General features: G+C 37.8%; 1 protein-coding gene across 5 annotated transcripts in view; it reads right to left on the bottom strand.

The window, feature by feature from the left end:
• LOC307161450 (sickle tail protein homolog) overlaps window positions 1-23,188 on the bottom strand; it is a 55,426-nt gene that overhangs the window by 1,250 nt on the left and 30,988 nt on the right. For 2 of the 5 annotated variants that reach the window (XM_079876160.1, XM_079876161.1), the window contains 17 exons: window positions 19,900-20,095; window positions 19,225-19,423; window positions 17,939-18,032; window positions 12,177-12,967; window positions 11,237-11,338; window positions 11,057-11,097; window positions 10,740-10,906; window positions 9,526-9,701; window positions 7,425-7,561; window positions 5,951-6,098; window positions 5,421-5,859; window positions 5,062-5,263; window positions 4,023-4,270; window positions 3,565-3,705; window positions 2,965-3,081; window positions 1,948-2,025; window positions 107-1,825 (listed from right to left, as the gene is read on the bottom strand). In XM_079876160.1, the coding sequence (XP_079732286.1) occupies window positions 107-1,825; window positions 1,948-2,025; window positions 2,965-3,081; window positions 3,565-3,705; window positions 4,023-4,270; window positions 5,062-5,263; window positions 5,421-5,859; window positions 5,951-6,098; window positions 7,425-7,561; window positions 9,526-9,701; window positions 10,740-10,906; window positions 11,057-11,097; window positions 11,237-11,338; window positions 12,177-12,967; window positions 17,939-18,032; window positions 19,225-19,423; window positions 19,900-20,095 (4,995 nt within the window). The remainder of the gene's footprint in view (window positions 1-106; window positions 1,826-1,947; window positions 2,026-2,964; window positions 3,082-3,564; window positions 3,706-4,022; window positions 4,271-5,061; window positions 5,264-5,420; window positions 5,860-5,950; window positions 6,099-7,424; window positions 7,562-9,525; window positions 9,702-10,739; window positions 10,907-11,056; window positions 11,098-11,236; window positions 11,339-12,176; window positions 12,968-17,938; window positions 18,033-19,224; window positions 19,424-19,899; window positions 20,096-23,188) is intronic. The other 3 variants (XM_079876159.1, XM_079876163.1, XM_079876162.1) reach the window with 3 other exon arrangements.

The following is a 23,188-nucleotide window of genomic DNA, read 5'->3' as shown; positions in this document are numbered from 1 at the left end:
ACCTATGAAACACATTTACAGTTGAATAAAGTCAGTGGTTAGAAAGTCAGGCTCTTAAAGCAAACCCAAGCCACCAGCAGAAGGGTGAAGAGGAGTTGAGAAAGACCTGTTTACTGCTGGAGGAACTGGAGGTGGACGTGCTTGAAGAGGATCGAGACTGTGTTTTGGATCTCTTTTGCAGTGATGACGTGTGGGGTTTGGGCTTTAGAGGTGGCGGTCTTTTTGTGGGACTGCCGTCCTCCGGTTCTGCATGACTGGCAGTTCTCTTTGCTTTTGATTCTTTTTTGCAGGAGACTTCGGAAACCACTGTAGGTCCAATGCCACTTATGGTACTTTCTAGCTGCTTAATAGTCTGGTCAAGGCTGTCTAACGTTTCATACGTAGTCTTACGGAGTTCCTTGGTTCTGTCTTTGGTGCTCTGTGATGTGCCAGTCTGGTTTTGTGATGAAGACCTAAGGCTGGTAGAATCAGAGTCTGCGTGGGACTTGATCTCAAACCTTTTAGCTTCTTTGAGCACGGTCACGGTTCCATCTGGTTCCTCTTCATCCTCGTAGACAACGACCTGCAGTGTCTTTTTGCCAGTTTTTTTACCTGTACGAAGGGCCTGGCCAATGGCTGCAAGCTGCTTCTTGGGGAACTTAAACTTGAATTTCTTTTTCACATCTTTAGAAGATTCTGTCTTGTCTCCTTCCTCAACATCAAGAGCAGAACTCTCGAAGGAACTCTGCTGTTGTAGAGGCACTGAAGCACTACTATTTCTCTGACTGTTCACACTGTTCTCAGTTCTGCACTGATCTAGAACGTTATTTTTAGGTGTAACCTGACCAACCTGACTCTCTGAGTTGGCTTCTGCTTCCACCTCCTCCTCATTCTCTTCATCGATCCTCTCCTCTGACAGCACCCTCTCCAGCTCTTCTTCACACTCAAAGACGGTGGACAGTCGCTTGTAGGCCTGACAGATATCCATTGGCTCGTCAAAAATGATGATAACCGGCTTCTTGTCATATCCAGAGTCCTCTGGGCCAGATAGGGTTGGTTCTGAGCCCACTTTAAGAGTCTGGACATCCGTGCCCTTGCTGTCTACCAGCTGTTGGTACTCTCCTGTCGACAGAGCCTGAACCTTGTTTTTAGTTATCCTAAAGGCAATGTTATTTGGTGGAGGAGGACCTTCTTCTCCTGGGAGGTCTGGACTTAGACTGGCCTCCTCAGTGTATATGACCTGACTTCTAGATGCTCTCTTTGTCACTTCCTGCCCATTCTCATGGTCATTCAGCTGTGTTGAACATGAGGCATTCGTTTTTGGCAGATGGATCGGTGAGTGATTTTGAGGTTCAGTACTCTGAGGACTTTTGCTAACAAGTGTAACTTCAACTGTGGTTGCGCGATATCCATGCTTTATTGACTTTTCCAGAACAGGTGCGACTTGGTCAGAGGATGTACACAGTATCTGCTGCTTTAACTTCTCAACAGGTGAAACTTTCTCAGAGGATGTGGGATCTACCTGCTTTAGGGACTTCAGAACCAATTCAGTCTTAAGCTCTTTTCCAACTACAGGGCTGTTCTTTAAAGAGTTATGTGGACCAGAAGACACCTGATGAATATAGTTTAGCTTGCTTTGGACCTCCTTGACTGATTGGCTTGACTGAAGTGAAATTACAGATAAATCATCTGATGTTAACAATTTTTGCTGCGAGGAAAGGTCTGAAGCATTCTCAGGTGCAACCTTTGAAGTAGAAAATGTTGCTTCCTTGGGCTCCTTTAGGTCATCTGGCCTATAGGTGCCCTCATTTGATGTCTTTGACGTTCCGGTGATATAATACATGACCTGACAAAGAAATCAAGAATTCTTTGGACTTCAAACAACACATTAAAGACAGAGTGAGCACAATTTCTAACATTTAAATCTCACATAAAACTAATGCAAACAGTAAAACAAATTATATTTACCCCAGGTGAACCAGGTGATGCAGTATTCTCCCTACTTTCAGATAGTGCTCCTCCTTCAGATAGATGAGTGGTGGTCTGCTAGGACAATTGGTTAGTACAGAGTCATTGCATTACACTGTGACAGACCTTTATTTACATTCTCAAATTAATACCCAGCTAGTCAGTACAATGCAGAGAGACACATAAAAAAAACCCAGATCAATGGCGCCATCTAGAGTTGTTTAGCTTTCATAAAGAATCTAAACATTAAGTCTCATCCATAGTTTGCAAACTACGGTGAATATGCTGTCAAGCATTGCTTAAAAATAATGTTTTTATTGTGACTAGACAAGGAGTAGTGAAACATTTTCCATGCAAAGATGTTTGATGGTGATAGAGGTTACTGAGAAATACATGCTTGAATTTGAGTTTTTTTTGTTTTTTTTTTTAACAAAATATATTAGTGGAGAAAGTGACTTGCATCTAGTCTTTGTATAGACACTCCAAGATCCAGAACATAGAAATGCTTCTCCTGTTTTGAAAACCCTGACACTGTTGGCCTGTAGGACAAAAAGTATTCTAAAAACTAAAGTTAAACACACACATACAAAATAAAATATTTGGTATCTACATATTGTTTATATTATATCTTTATATCTCTTTAGAATGGCTATTCTGGCCCTTGTTGAAAGTGGACTCTGAATGCTAAAAAAAGGAAAAGGTCAGAAGTCAGAGTGTTCTGAATGGCCTTTCCACCGCCCCAGTCACTCTGACCCACACAATCTTATACAGCTGTATCTATTAGCATTCAGCAGGAGAGTGTGAGTGACAGACCAGTGTTAGACACACATTCAAACATATTACACCCTCTCTTGATGAGGGGCTACGGTCAGGCATTGACGTTCGTCAGCATGTCAGTATATCAGAATGGGTTTTGTGTATTAGTGTCAGCAGAGCGGGAGGTTATGGGACACGATTGCACATGTGAGTACTGCCATGAGACTGCCACGGGGAGTTAGCACTCATCACATCCGTTACCTTTGTGTGGTAAGACAGGGAAAGCCCTGGCTCCATGTCACTGTCAGAGGGCTCACGGGTTGTGAGATTGACAATGTATTTGGGCTGTAAATCTTTAATAGTGTACTTCTGAAACACCTGAGGAGGGGTAAGGGTTACGGGTATTAGGTGCCATGTCTGGTGGAGTTTTCCATCCTGCGTTTGTGTAATTATATGTCAAACAGAATATATATAATGTATTTACATTGTCTTACTTTTTATTGCTATATATAGTTTTTACACTGTTACTTTTTATTGCTAATTTAAATAAAGTCATGGATTCATGATGACATCAGATTCATAGGAAATCTTACCCATTCTCAACAATAGAGGGCAGCACACTTCAAACTTCTGAGAGAGCCAATACACCATGGTGCCCTCATTTTGAAGCTTTTGTGTAAATGTTGACATTGGTGAGGCAACCATTAATGTTTGTATGGTCTCTATATTTGTCTCTTAGCACCTCTAACATGTCTCAACTTCCTGTGTGTTTGGTTCTTCTATACGCGTGTTTGTAAAAGAAAGTGTACGTTTATGTCTTTGTGTGAGTGGCTCCTGTGAGGACGATTGTGGTTCGCTCACCTGTAGCTCAGCCATGATCTTATCTCCTTCATCCTCTTCATCTTGTAAGGTGGAGGTGTTGACAGGAGGGGTGCGGGGCTTGGGCTTGACCTCTGGGGGCACACGCAAGGGTTTGGGCTGCGGGGCCTCCTCTTCACCCTCCTATAGCCAAAACAACCAGTCGAGTGTGACCGACCCTCACCCTCCATTATGTCTCTCAAAACAACAAAAGCAGCTGGAATCTCTACTGTGATTTTCCGTCATTATTATTCACAAAAACAGGACGCAATGTGCAGCGCACGGCACACCCATGCAAAATATAGCACAGTGTGATTTCAACACGTAGTAGGTACGTTGCATGTTAGATGTGCTGTTTTCAAATAATAATTATGAAAATTGTCATGTTGACTGGGAATGCGGCTCAGCAAGGCCTGAGTCGCATGGATCTTAATTAGAGGAAGCTGAAATAGCACACGCACCTGAGCACTAGTGGACTCTTTCCGGCTGGTGTAGATAACCTCTCCTGAACGTCCAGTGGTGAGTCCAGTTCCAGAGGGGTAGAATCTGCGTGGAGGGGGAGGGGGAGGCGATTTGCTGGTCGTCTCAGTGTTGGGCTTCACTTTGTCAACACTGGCCCTGTGGGGCTTTTCTATGGTCGGCTTCTGTGGCCTCTCCAAACTGGTCTGGACTGGTTTATCTGCTTTGGGTCCATCCTGTGGTGCGGCTTCTGTTTGAAGATAAAAAGCGCCTCATTAATCCTGCAGTTTGGATTAAACTCGAATCAAACACACCTGAATCAGCTAAAACAAAGATTATTTAAAAACTCATTAAAACAACTGGGAGGTGCAATGCAATGTAAGAAAAAAAAAAACTTTTGTCAGCCAAAAAACAAAACAAAAATTAGTGGTCCAACACACATGCAGAAAACAACAACAACATAAAACAGGAAATTTTATCATAGAGAGAACCCCTGCAGACTCTCAAGACAAGTCCCAAGACAACTCAAGTCAAGGTGAATAAATGTTTGAAATATTATATAATTTGACCTTTTAATGACAAGGCAGTTCAGGTTGTAAAATGTCACGTGGTATGAATCTGCAAAACGTAAAAATATTTATGAATTAATAACTAATTAGGATTAATTAGGATAAGATTAGGATGATTCTAAGGGCCCTGGTCAGACAGGGGGCCCGTTTAAATCTTTTTGAAAATAATGTGATTTTTTAAATTATGAGGTGTTAAATCACACCTCTTCATGAATCACACAAATGACTTATTTTGGATTCAAAGTGGTGATTTTTGCAGAAAGGTGACAAATTTGCAGACCTACATTTAGAAATCAAATTAATTCTTTAAATTTAAACTAAATTCTCGAAGAAATTGGTAGATGTCTGTGTATCCTTTCCTTTATCATGAACACTCTTATGTAATTTACCCAGATCCCAGTTTTGTGTTATTTATGTCCTACAATCTGAATGAATGGTTTATATGCAGATACACATGAGTGGACAGACATACCAGGGAGCGGAGACACAGGAAGTGGAGAGTCCACCTCATCTGGCAAGATGGGTGTTTGAGAGAGGGTGCTGTCCACCTGACTGCTCAGCTCCAGGTCAGGTATGGCCTTCATAAGGCTGGCCTGGGTCTGCTGGAGGATCCTTTCCATTTCCCTTTCCGCTTCTGGTCCAGCAGAGTGAACCGTGTTCTCCCGTTTTGAAACCTGTGGAGAGCCCAAAACAAGTCGTTGTTTGTTGCAAAAAAGTATATTTGGAGAAAGTTCACTGCAGATAAATACATAGTTACAGAAATAATTCTTGTGTTTGTGCCAGTCTACCAATCTTAATCAATCAAAAGTGAAAGGCACAGTTGAGCCGCACCTCTTCAGGCATGGGCCTGCTTGTGTTGACAGTGATCTCCTCCGCTTGCAGTGGAGATGAGGAGGATCCAGTTGTGCTGATTACAAGCACAGCTTCCTGGCCCTGCGGAGCTGCTCTCTTTCGCAGGGCAGGGCTGTTTTCTCTGCTCCTGGGACTGACCTTCGCCACAGTGGGGGAGTCCCTGCCATGGGTGGGTGTGAGGGGGGGACTGGAGTGGTGTGCGCTGACGGGAGCCGTCTGAATGCGCTGCACAGTAACAGGAGGAGAAGATGGCACGGGTTCCGAGCAGCTGATTTTGGCAGGTGATCTTGGTTGAGGGGTGGGGGACTCATGAACAGGTTTTGGAGATCTGTACTCCTCCACAAAGGAAACTGAATTAGTAGGCAATGCCTTCACTTGGACTGGGTCAGAAGTGTGGTTGTGGCTCTCGGTGGCATATCTACAGGAAACAGAAACCCTAACAATGAACCCTTCAAACAACTACAAAGCTCTAAAGGGATTTAATATTCAAAGTGGTTTACGAGTTGCACCTTCTCAGTCCACTGAGTGTGTCAGTCAGAGCTTTGACTCTCTTCAGCATGCTGTCCATTTTGTGAGGCTCCTCCTTCAGGAAGCGCACCGCCTCCACCTCCACTCGCAACACGCCACGCATTTTCATCTGCAGGGCTGGGAACTCTCCTAAAATGATGCAATTCATTAGTTTACAAGAGAAAGATCTACACTGGTGTTCAAAAGTTTGGGGTCTGTAAGATTTTTTTAATGTTTTTCAAAGAAGTCTCTTATGCTCACCAGGGCTGCATTTATTTGACCAATTTTTTTTTTGAAATATTGTTACAATTTAAAATAACTGTTTTCTAGTTTAATATACTTTCAAATAGAATTCATTCCTGTGATGGCAAAGCTGAATTTTACATAGACAGTATATAACAGCCATTACTTTAATCTTCAGTGTCACATGATCCTTCAGAAATGAACGGTTATGCTGCATAATATTTTTGTGGAAACCTGTCATGATCTCAGCCTGTGTTACCCTGGTCCTGTGTGGACTTGTATGTTATTTCCTGTTCTTTGCCATGTTTTGTAGGTTTTTTTTTGTTGATAAGTTCTTTGATTATTCCCAGGTGAGCCAATTACACCTAATATATTTAAACCCCAGTGTTTCTTGTGTTCCTTGTCAAGTCTTGTCCTTCATGACAGTGTGTTTGGTGTGCTCATTCTGTTCCCTGGTTCTCGTGTTTGATTTATCAGTTTTGCCTGAATTTACTTTTAATTTGTTTGTTTGAATAAATATTTGCTGCATCTAGATCCTACTCGCTCTGGTTCCTCTTGTTAATTCGTGCCACAATTTTAGATCGGATGGATCTCCACGTCAGAAATATCAAATATATTAGATCCGACCCCGGATGCCGAATCCCTGCCAGAAGATATAAGTCTTTTTTAACTGAGAAAGCCAGGGAAGAGCAGAAGCAGAAGTGATGATAATAAAAAGAACAGAGTTTATTGAATAATCTTAGTTGCGTATGTTTCAATGATCAGACTTTGTCTAGATGGTACACTACTCAATGCTCTGACTTCGTCTGACCAGTACAATTACAACAAGTGTTATTATACCAAGGGAAAAACAATGGAAATTAAACTACTGCTTCACAACATCGTCATGTGACGTTAAAAACCTTGAAATGGAAACATTCTCTTATCTCCAACTCGTGAAGCAAATATCCCTTTAAACCACACAATCATAAGATTTAACAACAATAGAAAATAAATAAGTAATATATAATATAAATGACATAAATTAATAATAATAATAATAAAAAAATTAAATTATAAATTATATAAATCAAATAATAAGAATACTATGAATAAATGAATAACAACTACATAAATGACTAATGATTATAAAATATAATGAATATATATAAATCTTACTGACCCCAACAGTAGTGTACCACCTTCTTTTTGAAAAGGAAAGTCCACAGGCAGGAAAAATATAAATGTAATCACCTTTGAGTGTGGCCAAAGCTTCTCCTACTTTCCGTAAGTTGACTGCCCCTTCCTCCACATCCTTCAGAGTGACTGGCCGATGGTTCATGACAGACGTGGATTCTTTCTTGAGCATCTCCACGTAGTTCTCCAGCTCTCTGTTACATTGTTACAACAGAGGATGTGTCATTTTTCAGCACAAACTGTCTTAAATTGCAAGTTGAGAAATCAGTGACTACTTTACAATATCATACAGAGGTACAGTACAACATAATTACAGAATATACAATGGGGTCTAAAAGTCTCAGACCACTAGTGAAAATGCTTCTGTTCTTTTTTATCATTAACATTTTATTACAAATATATTATCTGTATAAAAAAAATGGGTAAAAATTAAACTGAATGATTTACATTTATTTCAGAATCTTTACGTATCTGTCTTTGCTTTTTTGCTTGAGCTGCACAAGTTTGTGTAAAACCTAATGATCATGATATCCAGCATGATTTGATAAAAGCATCTTGTGCTCAAAAGTTTCTGTTCATTTCCTGGTTTAAGTGAACAAAGATCCCATATTTCCAATGTAGTCTCCGACATTTGGACACCACAGTTTATATTTATTTCAAATGCATTTAATCCAGGATTTGCAACTTTTAGCGACACTTAATACTGTGTAATGAGCAAGTCTTGACTGTGAGTCCTGCTGAAGGCTGAAACCTGAAACCTGTTTAACGTGATTTAGGCTTGTTTGTTGACTGACAGTTCACATACAGAGAACAACAAAATGGCAACAAAAGTCTGCCCTCAGCCAAATACCTTCAGTGGATCATCACAACCTACATCTTTCTCAGATTATCTGACTTCTTCCCTCTTGAAATGGTTAAGTGTGAATTTCTGAAGTTGGATATCATGAGCTGTACCTGCATTTAAGAAGCCTTTAGCATGACCAGCTATGCAGGAATCTGCAAGCCAGTACAAATGCTCTGAGATCATAGTTTAGCACCGTCTCTGTGGGAAATGGTTTGTGTTTTCTGTAATTTACCTGAGGGGTGCCTTAAGGGTTTTCCCATGCACAATGTTCTGCTTTTGGTTATCTTTCTCACTATAACACAATCTAATATAAGCCAGTATTATTATGCGTATGATGAACTAATAGATGTTGGTCACTAGAATAAATTGTTTAATAAATAATAATACATTTTTGTTTGTTTCATGTTATTTAGTATAGTATTTATTCATATTTTACACACACTTTTATTTTTATATATTTTCAGTTTTAATTTTGATTTAAGTTTTAGTCATTTTGTTATGTGCTACTGTCATTGTTAGTTTTTATACTCTTACATTTTTCTTTCTAGCTTTAATTTACTTTATATTTATTTCCTTTTTTAGTAATTTTAATACTTATTTTATTCGAGTTAGTTGCCAAGGCATAGTTTCAAATTTTCATTTAAGCTTTTAAGTTTAAGTTTCTGATCCAAAATGTATATTTTATTTCATCTTTATTTCAATTAACATCAATAATTTTGAATAGTTTTAGTTAAAAAACACATGTGGCTAAACACCCTCGGAAGCATCTTACTTATATTTCCCCATGAGAACAACAGGCATTCATCGTGATAGGAAACAAGAAGAAAGTTTCACAAGCCTTATTCTTCAGAGACAGGTTGGGACAGTGGATTACTCAATGCGTCATTTCATGCAATCACAAACACCACCCAAGGAAGGCATGATTAATTTGACTTTATCAAGGTTTACAACACCAAATGGGTTTTAAAATAATAGTACTGAAATTGTGTAATTTAGTAGAGCACTAATGATGTAAAAAAAAAAAAATTTCCCCTCTGCTCACATCTATTAAAAACCAACACTGATCTTTGTTTATTAAAGTATGCGTTCAGCATTGAATGGGGACATGGGATTATAATTAATTAGTGAGGAGAATAGAAGTGAGCAGTTAATCATCATCAAATCTGACTCATTTGCAGCAGCTTTGCTCTGATTTTCCCCTCTAGATCGCAGCATTTGTTCTGTGATGACCAATTCATGATGAATTCTTCATGGGTAATTAATGTCAAGGTCTTAACAGGATCAGTATTAGCACACCAGTCACTGTTGTCTTACCCGAGCTGCACGAGAACCCTCTCCTCCATGCCCAGATATCTGTGTCTTTCTTCTTCCACCTGGACTCTTTGTCTATGAACAGTGTCCTCGAGGTGCAGCACAGTGCCTGAAACCTTCTCTGAGATCTCCTGCTCCGCCTGTCGCAGCATCAGCCTCATGTCATCCTGGTTTTGCAGCTGTATATGCAAAGCAAAGCTCTATCAACACAATTGTTTTCTGACCCAATGTTTATTATAACCCATGTATTTATTATAATACTACATCACATTACTATAATCATATGTTTGCATATATATATACACACTACTGTTCAAAGGTTTGGGGTCTGTAAGATTCAGAGGCTGCATTTATTTGATAAAAAATCTAGTAACACAGTAATATTGTGAAATGTTATTACAGTTTTAAAATAAAAAGGTTATTTATTCCTATGATGGCAAAGCAGAATTTTCAGCATCTTTACTTTAGTCTTCAGTGTCACATGATCCTTCAGATATCATTATAATATGCTGATTTGGTGCTCAAGAAACATTTCTCATTATTATCAATGTTGAAAACAGTTATGATGATTAATATTTTTGTGAAAGGTGCGATAATTTTTTTTTCAGGATACTTTGATGAACAGAATGTTCTAAAGCACAGAATTTATCTGAATTAGATACATTTTGTAACATTATAAAAGTGTCTTTACTGTCATTTTTGATCAATGCATCCTTGCTGAATAAAGGTACTAATTTCTTTAAAACAAGTAATAAAAACTCAGTGAGTGTTTTAGCGCAATTTTCTCACCTCATGGGATCACAACACTAAGAGATAGTAAATCTTTTCCTGGATTTTTTTTGTGCATTCCCGAGATTAGACCTTCCTTAACATAATGCCGAAAACCCGAAGTCTCTAGGTGGTCTGGTTGAGGAGTAGATAGAAGTGCAAGATTGGTGCGCACAGACGCACAGAACAGAAATCATGAGTTAACAATCGCAATTTGTCCGGTGGAAAATTGCGCTAAAAATCTTACTGACCCCAAACTTTTGCATGATATTGTGTTATATTTAAAAGCGAAATACTGTATGTGAAGATAGTTGCTTAACTACTGAATTGTTGCATAACTATTCTAATACTTTTTTTATTTGACTGAAAGCACAGGACAAACATTTATCATAAATCAGAAACTCATCCGTAGAAAGAGCAGATGCCCTCCATTTGAATTTCCCATGTACCTGCATCTGTTTGAGTTGGTGGAGCTGCAGTCTGAGGTCAGTGACGTTTCTCCTGAAGTTGGAGAGGATTGAGCATAAAGCAGGGTCTCTGACAGAAGGCTGAAACTGTGCTGAAGGACTGTCTGTCTGCACAGATGGGTCCTTATATGATGTTACAGTATAGACACCTAGAGAAAAACACACATTTCGGATGTTATTGCTCTAGTAACATAAGGCATATTCTGTCTGAGTTAAATTAAGATTAAATTCAAATTCATGATTCACAGGAACAAAAAGGAATAATAAAGAAAGCATCATTCTCAATTATGTTTACTCACCTTCATTCTGTGCCAGAGAACCCACCTTTACTGGTTTGTCACTATAGAGAAAGACAAAACTGTGAGTTTTAGAATCATTTTGCATGAGTTAATTATATTGTTTTTATCTTCATATTATATCAATTCAAATTAAATTAAAGCCATTTATGAATCAGATTAAATGTGTCTGTGAACATTTACCCGGAAGTCTCTTTGGCATTTGTACTTGGCCCTTTCATTAGAGCATGTTGAACAAGACCAGTAAGACTGGCTATCTGCTGCTCCATAGCCTTTATTCTTTCACTGCAAAACACAGGTCACATGTGTTTGTTAGACTTGTTAGACATGAGTCTAACGGTCAATAAAGACAATTCCATAATTTATCGCAGGCCATTCAACTGTGGATCTAAGGAGTATTAAACAATGCTAACAATGGTAAACAATGCTCAAAGGGGCACCAACAGGGGAATTATATTGACTTAATGCCTTTCTCTGTTTCTGAGGGCAAAACTCTGCCAAACTTTGATTTTGGAGGCATGAATAACAGCATATATATATGAATGTTGGGCTTTGCTCCGAGGAACTTTTGTCCTCTTCTCAATTTCACTTCACCACAACATGACTAATCTTATATTTTCCCCCATCAGCCCTTGATTACTCAAGCACTATTTGAACAAATAACAACATCAGAGGGAAGGGAAGTATTATCATTGTTTCCTTGTTTTATTAAGATCAAAGAAAAGCATAGTATATACTCTACCATTCAAAAGTTGCAAGAGTTTTTACATGAAATAAAACTCTTATGCTATTTATTTGATCAAAAAGTACAGCAAAACAGTAATATTATTACAATTTAAAACAACTCTCTCCTATTTAAATATATTTTAAAATGTAATGTATTCCTGTGATGGCAATACTGAATTATCAGTAGCCCTTTCTCCAGTCACATGATCCTTCAGATATCATTCTAATATTGGTGCTCAAGAAACATTTATTATTACTATCAATGTTGAAAACACTTGTGCTGCTTAATATTTTTGTGCAAAAATATTGTAACCTGTATCCCTGACATGAGCACAAAGTCTCTGGAGCATGTGCACAATGAGCTGCAGAAAGTTTAAAAAGCCAAATTCACTCTAACCTCTGAGGATCTCCAGCTGCCACATGACCTTGAAACGTCCTCTCTCCATGACCGGGCGGAAGGTCGGTGAAAACAGGGGAGGCCACGTTGCCTCTCACCCTAGTCGCCACTTCCACGGCTCCATTACTGTCCTTGCGGAAAGATCTTCGAACAGGTGACACCCTTTCCGCTGCCACACCCTGTGAGGGCATGTGGGAGTTCTGGCCTGGGAGCATGTCAATCATTCTGACCTCATTGACCCTATGGGGGGAAGCAGGTGGAGTTTTGGAGCCCATCGAGGCGAGCTGACTCTCGCTGTACTTGCGAGATTTCTGTCTGTAGAGGGAGTGCTGCAGATCCTGGCCATCAGCGTATGCGCCGACAGACTTGATGGAGGAGCGGTGTTGGATGTAAGCTGCCCCATCTGGGATGTCTCCGGTATGGCTGCCTTGTGATGAGGCGACGCTGTGTCTGGCCTCAGGCGAACCATACGCTTCTGAATACATAGGAACGCTCTTGCTGCTCAAATCCTCATCTGGTTTTACGTCCCGTCGCTCCAGGATGGCACTGGAACAAGGTGTGATGGAGCGACTGGAGGGCACACTGGATAAACGGTCCCTGGGTAAGGTGGTGCCACCGGACATGGCAACAGTGTGAACTAAAGGCATCCTGGAAGGGGAGGAGGGCATGGAGCGAGGTGTAGGAGGAGACATGGAGCCCTGGACTGAATGAATGGGACTGTGAGGCAAAGTGTGCACTGGGCTTTGGCCTCCCGGCTGCTGTCTGCTGCTGTAGAGTCTCTCTCTTGTGATCTAGAGATAGACCAAAAAAGCACATCAGAGGGAATTTGGGTAACAAGCCCCACAAAGCAAGTTTTCGGGGGGTATGTATCACTTTGTTGTCAGAAACAACAGGTGTAAAACGGTGGTCATCAGCTGGTAATGCTACATCAAGTGGCAACCCAACACATTACCAAATCTGTTTATTATACCATCATATCGTGATGCACCATAATTCATTTTTTACAAAAACACAAAAATCTAAATCTAAATTTTAATTTAGCCAAAAACCGAAAATAAACTGCATAAACTGCAAACTGGGGATGCATCTCAATCATCTCCCTAGTTCAGTAGTTAGGACACTGAATAGCTATTTTAAGGGCCGTCTCAATCGCAAAATCCTTCCAGGGCACTGAAATGTTCACTCCCTAAAAAGTCCCACAATGCACCTCAATATGTACCCTTAGCAGAAATTCTATGCAATACATGAATTGCACAAGCCAACTCAATACATATCATGACACGCGCTGAAAAAACAAACCGTTATTTAATTATATTTCAGCATAAACATACATCGCTAGACAGGTCATGAACATAATCCAGCTAACATTTATAATTACTCGGCTGAAATGTTGCAGGTATATGTAGCAATCAAATTATTTTACCATAATGTACTTTAAATAACAAATAAATAAATGTCAGAAAAATCAATTCTGCTGTTGTTCATAAATACCAATAGTGATAGTACAACAAGGAGCTTGTCATGTCACCATCAGTGTCCCAATGTGTAGTTACCCAGGGTCCTTACTCACCTTACCAGTGCCTGAATTCATGTACACGATATACTGATTCACGACCTAGGCAATTCAATTTGGCTAATTGGGTAATTAAACTAGGTATGCTGTTCTGGGTGTTGTGTTCTCGGGTGATAAATTAAACCAGTCATAGTCAAGTTCTTCAGCAACAAGCCACCTCTCGATATTTAAGCCAAACAAATGACATATTTCTACTCTAGCATCCTTTTTGGTTACGGTGAAATGCTTCCACACTGTGACTGCTGACATGTTTTAGCTTATCTAGCGTAGCGTGCCTAAAATAGACTCTGATACGGTCAAAAAGTGTCATTGGATTATTGGTTTCAGGCCAATTTTTTTTTTCATGTTTCATGTTTATCCTTGTTTGCAAGTAATGTAGTAATGCATTTAATGTATTCTGGTTTATTTTCTCTTAGATTGGTGCTACGGTTCATAGTTTTTAGCATGGTTTTGGAATTGGTCTAATTTGGCTATAGTTTCTACCAAGTGACAGATAATTTTTTGTGTCAAAATTCTGTACGTTTGACTACAAGTATAATCTTAGATGTCAGTAAAAAATAAAATAAAAAAAAAGGTATGGAATTGTTTTTTCCCCTCCATTTTAAAAGTTGATAAGCCTATTTATTTTACATTAACTATGCATGAATATATGGTTAGTTGCATTTTGCTTTTTAGATTGCTTTTTTTTTTCTCCAGCTGTCCATGACACTATGATTCAGAACACCATCCCACTAGTTAAAAACTGCAAGTAAACAACTCTATGACAAAGAAAGTCAATGGATATGAAAAGGATCTTTGAATTTAATGAAAAGGAACTTTTATTACATATTTGTCACACAAAAAAGATTAACCTTTACAGTGAATTTTTCAAAGCAGGAAACTAAAAAAGAAAAAACTGTATTGTGTGACTGTGTTGATATGCTTTATGTTTAGACAAGTGTACAGATATGAACAAAAGATTGAACCAGTGCAAAAGGACAGACAATAGCCCTGCCCAGACCTGTCTTTGTACAGTGGTCATGCTTAAGCGTGCAGTAATAAAGAGTGTGCGTGTAGGTGTATTATCCGCCATTCAGAGCAACAACACTCTCTGCAATAGCCTAAAGATGAACACTAGTCTCCAAACCTGTCCTTATAATTTTAGGTCTACCACATTCATAATAGGAACCAGGAAAATATAATTGCACTTAATGTAGTTAGTTGATGATTTGGCTGAATGCTTATGTCCTGAAAACTGTATCAAATGAATGACAAGACAATACAAGCTGCTTCAAATAAAATACCTCAGAGTTTAGTCTGTCTGTCATTGCTTCTTAAAGACTTCTTTAAAGAGGCTTTCTGTTAGAAATAGACTAAGTTCTCACGAAGGACAACCAAACTGAGTCAGGCATGTTTAAACAGGTGCAGCCATCGTTTCATTATTGTATTATCTAAGCTCAAAATAGGTGTCTTCTTTCAATAAGTACATAAAGACCTCCATAAAATTGGCTTAATATTTCTCACGTGACAACAGAAACCAAATTCACTACAAACATTCACGTCTAAACATAAAGGTCTTTGGGACCTTTAGTTCGTCACATGCCAGAAGTGATGCAAAGCACCTTGGAAAGCAAATTCAGAAAGCACTAGTGTACATGGGTCTATAAATAATGTATATGAAGGACAAGCTTCAACTTTTCAGAGATTTAGAGCGTTGATAAACAGCTAAAATGAAAGGCCAATATATCATCAAGCCCAAGCATTACAGAAAATGGGTCCATTTTTACAATCCTTCAAAGTAAGTGCATCACATCAACAAACCTGTCCATGCATGTTTGCTTTCTCACACTCTCAGAGGACCTGTTTTACACATCCATTTGTTTTTCTAGTTCCTATCATCCCACTAATCTTACATTTGGTTTAGGTGGGAAAAGGGTTTCCCAATACCACACCATTTGGGCAGAGCCATTCCATTTGGGTTGGCCATTCCAGCTGTGAAGGACAGGAAATGTGGAACATTAACACTAATGCATAGGCACATCCTTCTGTGAAAGACTAGTTGGTCAACTAACCAGTCGTTGATTAGGGACTAAATTTAGAGACAACAAAATTTCGCTTTGGTGTGCAAACTGTCATAATGCTAAAACCCTCTGAAAGATGTTATGTTTATAAATTCATCCCCATTAAAGTACTGCTGCTCCAGCCATCAAAGCATCACTACTAACAACAAATTCAATAAAATGTAATGCATTTATATCGATTTTCAAATTGCCTGCTGTGAGCAAAATTCCTGTAATTATGCACAGGCTTCCCACTCTTTTGGACCAATTCTTTCCATAACTTTTCCCTCAAATAGTGGATTTTCAAAATAATTTCACAGAAAGTAAACTCCTCTAAAAATTATATATATTTGCTATAGAAACTTCAATGACATTTTAAAGATTTAAGCTATTATTCCATCCCTTAAATTATATTTAAAACGCCCTGATATTTCAGGTTTCCCATGACTGGTAACCCTGTATGTATGGAATTTATGTTACTGTTTATAGTATTTATTAAAAGTTATTTATTACTGAATAACTTTTTAATTTTTACTTTATCAGTTTTCATTTTCTTTTTATTTATGTTTTAGTCATTTTGTTACGGGTTGTTACATTTTTGTTATTTTTCATTTTCTAAATGATTCTATTTAGCTTCGATTTATTTTTATTAAAGTTTTAGTAATTTTAGTTCAGCTTCTACTTTATTTCAGTTAGTTGTAAGTTTTTCATCTAATACATATATTATTTTATTTAAACTTTATTTCTATTAACAAAAATGATTTTTAATAGTTTAGTTAATAATAACAACATGGTATCCGTCACCTTATTCAAGAACCACGTTTGACACGTTTGAGTCAGGTGGACATAACTCTAAGCCAGCCAAATTATAGAGGGCTTACTAGTGGACTAGTTGTTCTGACAACCCGCTGTCTAGTTGATTTTGCAAATATGCACTTTTGCAGTCTAGAACAATTCTTCTGAACAAACTATGCTCAAAGAAATGATCAAAATCCAGTTAATTGCATTGGGTTGGAAGCAGGTCTGTTCTATTGATACTGCTGTGTATCATCTAGCCACCGTTCTTCACACTAGACGTGGTTATAAAAGATGCATAAGTCTCAGTAAACAGCAGGCTGCTTGCGTTATGGGTGGTGTGGTGATGCAGACAGGAGCTAGTCCCTTCTGCACTCTCATTAGAGCTGAGAAATGCTAGGTCAGACGCATCCGCGGCTGTGCTCTCCTGAGAGCTTGACCTCAGCTCATCCCTACACCCTGCCCAGGAATTTCAGCCTTGGCTTTGAATTATGCTCTTCCCAATCCTCCATGGCCTGCTGAACTTAAGATATGGATGAGATAGCTGGAGACACTGCACTCTTTTCCCAGAAGTGTTTATAATTAGATAAATCAAATGACACCACAGCACAACAGCATTTAAAATGTTTAATTAATCCAGCTACGTTCTGGCCTGAAATAATCACACTACACTTTTGAACATATTTTTATGCATTCCAAAACTAGATCTAGCAGCTAAAGCAATATTAAATATGATTAAGATACAAAATCATCCTACTGTACATGTGTAGGTCAATATAATAAATTGACACAGTGATTCATGGAAAGCAGATGGGTTTGATTGGAGAGCAAGATGCTTAGAGCATGGTTCCAATTAAATCCGTTACTCAAATCAAATTCCATTTGTTGCATAATAAGATAAGGAACAGACATTGTTTGGCTTTTTAAAATGTGTTCACTGTTTAGCTTCATTGGTCTCTGGCAAAATTTTGCATTATCTACATTCCTGATGTCAGACAAATCCCTTTAACGCAGCGTGGCAACACTACTGTGCCTTTGACATACAGTAAAGATCTCAGCAGAGTCGACCTGTTTTGCTAAAGGCAACTGCCCATTTTAATTGTGCAGCAGTGGAGAGACCAATCAGTGGGCCCCCTGCCAACATTAATGGGTGTGGCAAGTATTTGCTTCAAACTCTGAGCTCTAAAGAACAGATCAGAAACTTATCCTTCACGCTCCTGCCACCTCTCAACACCAGATGCAAACGGTGTTGAAAAGGAAAAGAGCTTTTTGAGTTGATGATTTTTTGAGCTGAACATGAAGAGTAATAATAATGGGACAGTTCTGTGGGGCTGGGGTCACACTCTGTCACTCACCCTAATATCTCCATTATTGGCTCTTGCATTGTGATTGAAGGCATGGGCTGGGTCTTTATGATACACTTTCAGGCAAGACTGTGATGTGATGTTCCTGTAAAGAAAAAATATTTTAGAATATTATTATAGTTGTATTTAATATACAACTGTTCAAAAGGTTGGGATCAGTAAAATTGTAAAAAAAATCTCTTAGGCTGCATTTATGTGGTCTAAAATAAAACCGGTAATATTGTGAAATATTATTAATTTCAAATAACTATTTTTTTACAGTTAAAAAGAACTAGTTTTCTATTTTAATAAATTTTAAAAAGTCATTAATTAATGTAATGGCAAAGCTGAATTTTCAGAAGACATTATTTCAGTCTTCAGTGTCACATGATCCTTCAGAAATCATTACTATTTGTTGATTTAATGCACAAGAAACATTTCTTATTATTATCAGTTTTAAAAACAGTTGTGCTGTTTAATATTTTGTCTGGAAAGCATGATACTTTTTTATGATTTTCTGATGAATAGTAAGTTCAATAGAACATAATTTATTTGAAATAGATTTTTCTGTAGCAAAGCAAAAGTATTTATTGTCACTTTTGACCAATTCAATGAATCCTTGATGAATAAAATTTCTTCCAAAAAAAATCTTACCAACCCCAAATATTTGAATAGTGGTGTATATATATTTTTTCTCTGGTGGTAAAAAGTCAAAAGTGTTTTGGTGCAAATAACAGAGCATTATCACTTTTACAGAAAGGTAAGAAGCATGTCAACACAAGCTCCCTCCTCATAACTATAAAGCCTGTTAAGAAACCAAGCCCATCCTGCGCCAAATAACTAACACACACACACACACACACACACACACACACACACACACACACACACACACACACACACACACACACACACACACACACACACACACACACACACACACACACACACACACACACACACACACACACACACACACACACACACAGATCACATTCTCTTTCTATTCCTGCTAACTTATTAGGAAGCCGCAGGCCAGTGAAGAGTAGGGTGTGGAAAAGGGAGTCACCCAACAGTTTGAACTTACTTAAAATCAAAAACTGCCTGCAATTTTCTGCACTTAAGAACCAACCACACTGTAAAATGGAATGTCTGTGATAATTTTTGCAATATCGTATTCAACATAATCTAACGTGTTTTGCGAGTATTGCATGTGACACTTTTGAGATTCATGGTATAATTCATGCAACAAAAAAAAAGCACCCTGGTATACACCTCATATGGTGCAAGACACACACCTGACATCAGTCAACTCATAGTACATATTCCTCATGTCATCTTTCATGTATATAGCCACGCTGGGGGACTCCAGTGTCTTCATGGTGAGATGCTGGGGGAAGGAACTGACAAACAGAGCCCTGAGGGTGTCTGCACTGGTCACCTCGTTGGGCATTCGGATCTGTTTTGTCTCTTCTCCATACTGCAGGTAGAGGACACCTACGAATAAACAAAATAAGAGATTGAAATCAGCATAATATGTACTCTTATGAATGTTTAAAGCTGTAGGCCCTATAACACTAAAAGTTGCCCTAAATGCATATAGAACAGAATATAGACTAATAAGGCTACCCTAAAAGGCAATTTGTCACAATGTGTTGGAATGTATATTATACACTATTTCTTTAATAATGATGCTATTGAAATGGTTTCAGTAAGACTTAATTCACAATATTCAAACATTGCGTTAAAATAACAACAGCCACTCAAACTTATTGATCATCCACTATATTGTGCAACATGGGTTCAACAATTCTCTTAATCTACTAATATCTGACTGACATCAACTCTACCTTAAATCTTGACAAACTTGATTTGTAAATTAATCAATATTACTTCAAAAATCACAACAACGAAGAAAGAAGAAATAAATCAAAGACACTCCCACAAGTGAAAACACTGAGTCAGTACTGTACCTAATGACCTGTCCTTGGTCTGGTAAGTTGACTTGACCACGGGGAGGCTCGCTCGGGAGCGGCTGCCTCGGGTGAAGGCGGAGGGGGCTTCTGCCTCTGACATGGCCTCCAAAGACTCAAGGGAGGCCAAAGAGAGATGCTCCCCTGGCTCCCCTACAGCAGACTGAGGGGTTACACTGTGCCCAGAACTCCTGATCTACAAGACAACACAAAATGATCAAAGAAGAGGTTAGACAGAGCATTTAGATTTGGATCTAACATCAAACACTTCACAAAAGACAATATTTTTGTGTGAATAATTCAACCCTTAAGATTTGGTCGGTGTTATTTAAGCATCATTTCTGTACTATTATAATATTTATTAATATTTTGAATTAGCTTTTACAGTAAGTAAAACCAGTAATATTGCGAAATATTATTACACATTAAAAGAACTGTGTGTATATATATATATATATATATATATATGTATATGTATATATATGTATATATATGTATATATATGTATATATATATATATATATATATATATATATATATATATATATATATATATATATATATATATATATATATATATATATATATATATATATATATATTGGCCTATTTTAAAATGTAATGTATCCCTGTGATGGCAAAGCTGAATTTTCAGCATCATTATTCCAGTCTTTAGTGTCACATGATCCTTCAGAAACCATTCTAACATTTCTTATTATCAATGTTGAAAACAGTTGTGCTGCTTAATATTTTCGTGGAAACTGTGATACTTTTTTTTAGGATTCTTTGATTTATAGAAAGTTCAAAAGAACAGCATTTATTTGCATTTATTAAATATAAATAATTTGTAATCTTCACTGTCACTTATGATCAATTGAATGCATCCTTGATGAGTAAAAGTATTAATTTATCTCTTTTTTTAATCTTACCACAAATGTTTGAAATGTATCATTGTTTCAACAAAAATGTTAAGAAACAAAAATTGTTTTCAACATTGATGATAATAATAAGAGCATAAGAGACATTAAAAACATTTAAATATAATAATAATTTTGAACCTTTTGACAGGTTCTGTATATTTTTTATATATATTTTCAGTTTCAGTATTAGTTTCAGTTTTAGCCTTTTGTATGTGCTTTTGTCATTTTTTATATATTTCAATTTCGCTGTAATATATTTTTATTTCACTTGTAGTAATTTTAGTACTTCAACTTCAGCTTATTTTATTTCAGTTAGTTGCCAAGGCAACATTTCTAATTTTCATTTAAGATTTCTGTTTATGTTTTTTTAATCTAATTTATCTAAATTTCATTTTATTTCAGCTTTATTTCAATTGACGATTTTAGTTTTAGTTAACAAGAACAACACTGTTGGATAGTATCTATTCTGCACTGGTAAACATTTGGAAACAGTTTATACGTTTATTAACAGTGTGGGGTATTCTAAATGTCAAGAATTGAGCAGAGGTACAGTCATTAACTTTAATGCTCAATGAAAGGCCATCGAAAGGTCAGAGAGGATGGTGGAGAAATGCTAAATGGACAGACAAAGATCTATTCAGTAAAATAATAATCATTTGAGAGAACAAAAAGGCAAAATATAACATTACAATCCTTCATTTAATATTATTCAACCATACTTTTAATGTATGTGCCTAAAAGAGATTAAATGAAATCAATCAACAACTAATGACAAGGATGACTACCAAATAAAAAGAAGGAACATTAGCAGCCTGACTCCTTTTTTCGCATGGCACAGGGATATACAACCGTCAACAAGTCAATTACGGCTAAGTCATGTAATTTAGCTCGCATTAAAAGAAAAATGGATTGATTCATCTCCAGTGACACAAAAGCAATAAACACACAAAGACCAATTAGTGTGCTCTGGCACAGGCATTATCCTTTGTAGTCTATTTCTATTCACAGACCAAAGTGCATCTACGTGGTTGTCCTCGCAATAACACCTTTTGGACACACGGACAGCAGACGTAGGACGATGGATATGCCAAATTCACTGAGGATGGGTTTTCACCCTGAGGCTGGAAGTCATTGCTTCCTTCTCGGCAATAGGAAGAAGCGACAGGCAGAAGGCCACATATACTGAGTCAGAGAGCGTCTCATCACAATGTCAGCACGCACACTGACCTGCTCTGACATGCACGCCTGTCAGATTACCACCCTGCATGACCCGAAGGAACTTAATCCTTATATACTGCACTGCTTCATTTTTGACTGTGGTTTTGGTGACAACGCAATTATGAGGTCAGAGGAGAAGCACACAATTACACCTTAGACTCTGCGTTTGACGCAGGCATTTCCGAAAGCGCCTCGGAACGGTAAACACCTTTTCAGACCGTTATTTTGCACGTCCCCACAGATTAGTTTGTGCTCTTAACATGTTTTGACTGAACAAATCTGCAAAGACACTTTAGAGGTCTTGTGTCGTGCAATTTAAAAAAATAATAAAAAAATACTGCTGTACTTTTGGCAGGATCTCTGCTGAAGGTAGTCTGTATTAGAGATGCAAAACTCTCCATGACACACTGTATGCAAGTTGATACTAAGAGTAATGGTTATAATTGCTCAAACACGTACGTCTAGCACATTTGTAAAACAATGGAAAACTCGCGCAGTGGAATATAAAAAAAACGTTGTGTGAACATCCCCTTAAAGTTTCAAAACAGTTAAAAATGGTCTCATGTTTAAAAACCCAAGACACAGTGCACTTCAACAGAAGAAAATGCAAGGTCTAGTTTTAAATTGAGTGCCATGTTTTTAGAATGGTGTGTCATGCGAGCGTAACAGTCAAACATGTTTATGCGAAAAAGCAAAATGCAGGAGAGTGTAATCAAAAAGGACAAGGTCTAGAGAGACACAATTTTCTCCCCAAAACTATTTTAACTGAGCGCCCCGTTTTTAGAATTGCCTGTAATGATCAAGAAACTGCAAAAGAAGCAAGATGCAAGTGCAATGGTCAAATATTTCTATCTAGCACATGTTTACAAACACAATGGAAAAGCAGAACAATGGAATGCAAAAATGCAAGACAAAGGGTAATAAAAGAGGGCATTCTAGAGATGAATTTCTTTTAACTTGAGTTCTGCATTTTTAGAACATCGTGTCATTAGCGAGATGCTGTAAAAGACGGTCAAAGATGTCTGTCTAGCATGTTTACATAGAAAACCAATGGAAAAAAACAGTACAGTGAAATGCAAACCGGAACAGCCCCTAAGAATCCAAGAAGTCATCTTCACTTTTTTTTTTTTTTTTTTCATGAAACTGCTGCA

This window comes from Squalius cephalus (assembly GCF_949319135.1).
Source record: "Squalius cephalus genome assembly, chromosome: 7".
NCBI lineage: Eukaryota > Metazoa > Chordata > Actinopteri > Cypriniformes > Leuciscidae > Squalius > Squalius cephalus.
The sequence above is the reverse complement of the archived record's forward strand: the minus strand, read 5'-3'. Positions and strand labels throughout refer to the sequence as shown.